At 31.0% G+C, this 7,676-nt stretch overlaps 1 protein-coding gene across 1 annotated transcript; it reads right to left on the reverse strand.

Moving 5' to 3' along the window:
• Window positions 1-4,488: 4,488 nt before the first annotated feature.
• Window positions 4,489-6,740, reverse strand: LOC109797709 (uncharacterized). The gene has a single exon (XM_020357828.3). It carries the CDS (start codon window positions 6,127-6,129, stop codon window positions 5,146-5,148), a length of 984 nt encoding a protein of 327 aa, XP_020213417.1. The 5' UTR covers window positions 6,130-6,740; the 3' UTR covers window positions 4,489-5,145.
• Window positions 6,741-7,676: the final 936 nt, after the last annotated feature.

A 7,676-nucleotide genomic window follows, 5' to 3' on the forward strand; every position in this document is an offset into this window, starting at 1 on the left:
TTTTATTTTCATAGTTATTATTTAAACTTGTATTTTATTTTTACTTATAAAATTAGATATCATGACAAGTGAATCATCTTCCGATTTTTCAAGAGTTGGTGACTTGTGTTAGGATTAATCCAAAATGGAAATATTGTTAAGCCAATAAAAATAAATCAAATACTGGAGATTAATACTGGTTTTGGCGGTGGATACGGGTACCATGTTTAAAAAAATTATATGCATGAATGATAAAATCACATAGAGTGTGATCCTTAAAGTGAAAACATATCGATAGAAAAGAAGGACGAGTTGCAACTTGTTTTAAACGACTATTTCCTACGACAACTTGTTTTAAGACTGATTCCAACGAAGAGTGCTCTTTAGAAAGCAACCCATACATAGTTCCAAAAGTAACTTAAATGATTAGAGAGCATCCCTAAAAGAGCAACTACAAGCATTAGTTGCAGAAAGGGGATTCTCAGTTGCACTTCAAATGTTTGTGGTTCCTATAACAATTGTTGAAAAGTGATTGTGTCTTGCTTTTCAACAATAAATATAAAAATGAAATAGATAGTGATATTTTTTTAAAATATTTCCGAAATTCAACCAAAATAAAAACCAATTAAAAGCAAGACCGATGATATATGAATATATATATATATATATATATATATTAATTAGGAGGTATATAACTTGAGGTATATAATTTCCCATTACATTAGCTAGTTTTAAGAGAGATTCAATGATATTTTTAATTGTGACTTCTCTTAGAGAATGCTATGAATAATTTATAATCCTCACTTTTAGATTTTTTTTTTTAAAAAAAGTTGTTTATGAAGTTAGAAACTTGAAGATTATGATTATTTTTTAATAGTTTTTTCTCTTTTAAGCTAATTAATTTTGTATAAAAACTTATTATTTCTTTGTATTTAAATGAAATTAAACATTTTAAAATTGATTTTCAACAACAACTTATCCAAACAAGATTTCGTTTTAATTATAATTGATTATAATTGTAATACAGTGAATTTTGTTTTGTAATTGTTGATTTTATTAATTTAATTAATATTATGATTAGTTGTTTAATTGTTATGAAACTCTACGAAATAAGGAATTTTTATAAGTATAACTATTTAAGAATTGTTTTGAGTCGAGATTAAATTTAGTCAAGTTTCAGAGTAATCATATAAGAATTTCCTTATGATTTAAACTTTATAAGTTTATTTTTTAAGAAAATGATAGGGGAGTTAGAGAGAAAATTTCTAGAGCCTAAGAGATTTCCTTTTTATTTTGAGTCCACTAGATAGTACTAGAGCCTTTCCCAAAGTGAGATTGAGTAGCTGTGTAGAAATTCAAAACCTCTAGAGTTGAAAATCAGAGAATTGAAGTTGTCATGCGAAGTTCTCAAAGGATTATATTCTTTCTTTCTTCCACCTCTTTACTAAACAATTTGAGGTAAAAGAAGGTTTTGTATGTTTTTTGTTGGATTATACATCTTCATGATTGTGTTGTTGTTAATTTGAGAAGTGGTTTTCTGGTTCTTGGGGTTTTGGTGTTTTTGGAGAAGAATTGGTGAATTTGAATTATGTAGTGATTGCATGTTGTATGTCTTAATGAAATTGAGTTGAGTAAGTTGCAATTTTGTAGAATTATGCATGTTGGTTGTGGTTGATTTCCAAGTGGTTTGGAGCAAAAACGTGATTCTGCCAAGTGAGAAATTCACCATTGTGTTGAGCACAACTTCATAGCATTGAGCATGATGTAGGTTAGAGGCTCTTTGACTCACTAATGCAAGGCATGAGATTAGTAGCGTTGAGCATGAGTTTGAAAAGAGTTTTCTAACTTGGTCATGTTGGGAGTGGGTTGAGGGGCATTAAGCATGGTTGCCTCAAGAGTCCTCTAACTTGGTGACGTTGGACCCTAGTTGAGTGGTGCTAAGCATCAATGCATGATCAAGACAGTAGCTCTTTACTTGGGAAACACCAGGAGTAGGTTGAATGATGCCTAGTATGAGTTAGGCAAACACATTTTGTCTAAATGAGGACAAACATAGGTTTGACTATGTCAGGTGTGATTGACATAGGGGTTCTCCGCCTCATTCATGTCAAACACATGTGGGTTGGTGCTCGCCGTGGATAACTAAAATAAAACTTGTTGTTTATTTGACTAAGTGTTGAGAATGAGTGTGGTATAGGTATTTCTCACGTGATTTATGTTGATGTATGGTTCTAGTTCATTATGCATGAATTTGGACTGATGTATAATGATGTTAAAGTTACTTAAAGTTGTAAGTTGATTATGAATAAAAGTTGAATTGTAGTAGAGTTGTATGAAGTGTAGTGTTGAAAGTAGTTATGTTGATTTTAAAAAAATGAAATATCCCATTGTGAAAATATGTTGTTGTGATACTCTATGAGCCCAGTTATTGAAAAACTTTCTTGATTGTAGTTTTTCTTGAGGTGAAGTATTGATTATTCTCTAAGTCCTTAGTTGATACAATATGGGATTAGGTTGAACCATACTAATTAAAAGTGACCAATGTAGAATCGTGTGAGGGTAAGGTCAAGCAATACACATATGAACTGATCAACCGAGTGAGGCACAAGGTCAACGGCTAAAATTCCTAAGTACTAGAAGAGGCACAATATTTTAAGGATAGTTGGCGGACTAATTCCATATAAACTTAGTTATGCATGCTAAGACTATAATAGATTCACACCCAAACTATCCTATCCCTAACAGGATTATTAGACTTTCCTAGTTTAAGTGACTAAATCTAAGAAACCATGATGTGTTGTGAATTAATATCCAAAAATTTTATTGATCTAACAAGCAAGTCCAAAAAGATTGTGTTGTTAAGTTAGCTCAATAAGGTTAAACTACTTAAATTGTTCACCTGTGTTGTAAGAGATCTCTTATTTGAAATGTGTAATGATACATATATAAAGTTGTTGTGTTGTGCATATGTTATGTTAATAAGTTGTGTTGCTCATATGCTAAGTAGATAAGTTGTGTTGTTCATATGTTAAGTTGATATGTTGATAAGTTGTATAGTTGTGTTGTAAGTTGAAATGTTGTTATGTTGTTAAGTTGTAAACTTGTATTGCTATGTTTATTTATGTTGTTAAGTTGAGTCTTAGGTTGTTGAATGTTAAGTTGATGAAGTTATTTTATAGCTAGTTAATTGGTTCTATGTTATGTTGATTTATTATTTACAAGCTTATCATTGCATGTTCCTTGTTATTGGACTATGATGATCATATTTTTTATGAGAGAAATGCAGGAATAATAAACTAGAGGATGAGCATGTTCCGAGAGCCACACTAAAAGATGACAGTGTTTGTATTAAGCTAATTCGATGTAGCTAGTTTAGTGTTGTTGTTTGATTGACAACTTAGAATTTATGTTTTCAATTAGATTAATATATATATATATATATATATATATATATATATATAATATTATTGTATGTATATCTAAGAACTATTTACATAAATTAGATTTATATTTCTTATTACTTAGTTTGTTGAGTTGTAGAATGTAAGACTTGACAGATTGTTCTAATAATAATTATTATTATTATTAATTATTAATATAATTAATTATTAAAATAATTTAATTCTTTAGACACACTTTAAATTTCCGATATTTGATTAAAGAACTACTTCCATTAACAATTTTTAGTAAGAAATTAAAATAATAAGATAAAAAATTATTATAAAATAAAAATGTGAGAAACTATATTATATAAAATATTTTTTATTTATTTGGATGAAATTTTCCAAAAGAGGCTAGAAAAAAATAATAAGATACTTGAATGATAAAAATAATAAGATAATGAAACACTAAAAGACGGGCCATGATTTTGATGATAACGATGAAACTCTTATCACTCGTACAATAATAATTTAGTAAAAGGAAGAGGATCTGAAGAGTCCTACTAGTCTCATTTTTTAAAGACGTGAAATTATATTGCACTTGAAAAAGATATTAAAAATAATAATAAAGGTATCAAACCATAACAAAAGCTCCTGTAAAAGTTTGTCGATACATATCAATCATAAAATAAAAATGTAAACTTTTGCAATATTTCTATTTAGTTAGATTTATGTACAATTAAAAGGAATATATATATATATATATATATATATATATATACGTTGTAAATTATAATGTTATTCAATTATAATTAAATAGTAATATATAAGTCTATTATTTTGATTTCTGTAAAAGAAAAAAGAGTCTATTATTTTGATAATTATTAGTTACCTTGAAAAATTACATTGAAACTGATTTTTAATAGATTAATTATACAAAAAAATTTCATACTAACAACATACATGCATTAAATTTATTATTTAAATATATTTAATTTAAATAAGAGTTTTATTTCAATAATCAACAAAAAAAATGAACATTTAACATTAATATTAACATTTTAAATTAATAAGACTCTAATTCTAAAAGAATAACACGAAGTTTTTTCCTTGCTTACCAACCTTTCTTTGGGATTTCGCATTCTTGCATCTCAAAATGAATTTCCATACCATTACCAACACCAAACACCCGTTCTTCACGGGAACTCGCTCACATGCAAGAGTTTTTGATTGGCAAATACAATAATCTATTGTCCATATTTATGCTATATATAAGCTTTGCATAACATACACCTCTGGTTGATATAAAAATTTAAAAAATATATATATACATATGCATATAGCTCGCTTCTCAAGATCAGATCGAGAGAGAGGAAAGAGAGAATCTCCAAAGCAGTATACGACAGGTGTAGATAGATCGATGTAGACGCATGGAGAATTATTGGGCATGTGTATGCAATTCAATCCGTTTTGTCCATTATGCGCCATTGTTCATCCCCAGCTGTAACCCCTCACCCTTCTCTTTCAAACATCACCATGCCATTCTATTTCATAACTTGGACCCTCAATTCTTTCTATTCACAAGTACCATCATCAAGCTAGTGAGAAATTAGTCCAATTTAATCTATTATATATAACTGTATCAAATAATATTTAGAAGAAAGCTAGCTTTATCATATATTCTTATTTAATTGGATACCTGCACAAATTATTAGCAATCAATTTTTACGTGAGGACCATAATTGAAACCATGTGATAATTTATCATTATATACATTTTTTTTTTATCAATCAATCTTCCAAGCATATAGAAACAAACAAAACTCGGATGACTCGGTGACACTAAAGCCCTCCAGTGAGCCAGAACTGCCGGTTTGAGTTGACAAGGGTGTGGACGACGATGATAAGGGTGGTGAAGACGATGAAAGTGAGTGTGATGATGACATAGAGAGAGATGATAAAACAGGCTTAAAGATGAACAAAGCATGTTTCAAACCAGGACTAAAGAGCCAATCGTGAACGTCCCAATACACCTCCACTCTCATTTTGTTGAGATGAATCGACTCGTTCCCTCTAAACTTCCACTGCAAGTGCTTCACGTGGATCACCACGTGCCCGTCAAATCTTATCTCCATCTCTGGCTGAACCTCAACATGAACCCCACTTGCGGAATCTCCTCCGATGTTGCTCTTGTTCTTGCACTCGATCGAGATCTCGTGGCACCTACCCTTCTCGTGGAACTTGGCCCTAGTGGAGAACTTTCTCTTCCCAAACATGTGTTCTTTTTTCCAAACCAATATTGGGTCGATAAGCGCTGGTCTGCACCCGGTTCTTCTGTACGCTTCTTTCTTCAAATCACCGATCAGCAACACAACCTCTTGGTCGCACACCACTGCTACATAGTACTCCGAGGTTGGTTCTGTCTCGCCTTTGAATTTCGCAGCCTTAAGGTCCCAGAAAATGTCAACGGCTTTGTTGTTACCATGCAGTGTCAAGCGCTTGGAACCTTGTTTTCTCCAAAAGTACCAGGGCTTCAGCTCCACCTTGCAGCTGTATTGGGCCTCTCCTTCTGGGCCTTCCACTGACACTGATAGCCCATGGAGCATCAAGTTTTTGCACCATGTGATGGTGATCAAGCGGCACTGATCAGCAATCTTGGTTCTGTACACTGACATGTGAAGGCTCTGGCCTGAGCGGGTCACCGTTGTGTGATCATCACTTGATTTCAATGCAGAAGAGAAGCAAGCTGGAATCCCAATTGAGTCTTGCATTGTTCTTGATGATCAAAATTTGTTGTAGACAAGACAGGGACAATCGACAAATATTGTCGATGATGAACTCTTTTTTCAGACAATTCTGTTCGAGTCAATAATAAATGTGTTGTTGATGATCAACTCTTGTACTCACAAGTCTGTTCGAGTCAATGTTCACAATCAATGACAAATGTTGTTGATGATGAACTCTGGCATAGACAATTATGTTCGAAACGATGACAAATGTTGGTGATGTGTGATGAACTTTAGTACACAATATGAGGAGTGATGAGTGGGTTGATTATGGTGAGAGTGGTGAGAATGGAGTGGGAGATGAATGAATGAATGAGTGTGAGGGAGATCTGTGTGAAAGCAAGGTGGTGCCAGGAGTGCTTAATGGGGTTTGGAATAGAAAATTATTTATATCTAAACTGGCTGGCAAATGGACTGGCAGTGAGTGACAGTTAATGAAGAACAACCCTTTTAATAATATATATGCACAACTGTCAATAATCTCTCTTACCAGTAGCCTCCTCAAATTTTATTTTACATTAAACTTTCCATCATCGTTTCCGGACAAATTAATATATGGCGGATATGCTAGATTTTGATAATTAAAATTTTCCACTTTGACCCTAAACACTATAAAGTAGATTAGTTTTTTTTTTTTAAAAGATACCGATGTGTATAGTACAGCTAAGTATTAATATAGCTGATATTAGTAGTTTTAGTGATTATATTTTTAAAAATACCAAAAGTTTACATATATATCCATAATCAAATTTGTTGTATGTAATGTATCCTTCATTAAAATAAAAATAAAAATACAACCAGACAGAGACAACTACTTAATTTAACTAATTTATGGGAGATCTCTTCAAAAAGTCCATTAAACAAAATTTTAGTGACATTATTTATAATTTTGTTAGGAGGGGAATATTAATATTATGGATATTTACGAGTTTTGCTGAAAATTAATGACTACTTCTGATTATTTCATATCAATATTATAATTATAAAAAATATAATAACATACATTTATATAATAAAAAAAATATAAGAGCTAAGTTTAAATCCTTAACTATTTAGAGTTTTTTTTTAATATAAGCAAGTATTTATTTAGAACTAAAAAGCTTGTAGCGTTATACATTAATTGCAATTTTTATTTTATTTTTGTTTAATTGACCTTTTAAATTTGAAGTTGAAATTATAAATGTCTCTTTTTCAGACTAGGTGTTTTTGATTGGGTATATTGAAAAGTGCGTAGTTGTAGGCAGAGTGAGAAACGGACTTGCCGTATTTTCACCAGATTTGGGGCATGGATCATGGATGTTTAACAACTTGGGACAGGAATCATCTATCGTCTACTCGTGACAGCACATGAAACGGTACTATATACATAACAAAATGTGAATGATAATCGGTCAAAACTTAGAAGGGAGAAAATCAAATTTGATAGTATAACACTGTTTTTTTTTTTTTTTTTAAGAAGCAAAAATTCTATCCATATTCATATTCTATTCTTTTTACTCACATGCAAATAAATAAAGAAGAAAAGAAAATTT

The sequence above is a fragment of the Cajanus cajan genome, chromosome 6 (assembly GCF_000230855.2).
Source record: "Cajanus cajan strain Asha chromosome 6, NIPB_CcT2T_4, whole genome shotgun sequence".
In the NCBI taxonomy this organism is placed as follows: Eukaryota; Viridiplantae; Streptophyta; class Magnoliopsida; order Fabales; family Fabaceae; genus Cajanus; species Cajanus cajan.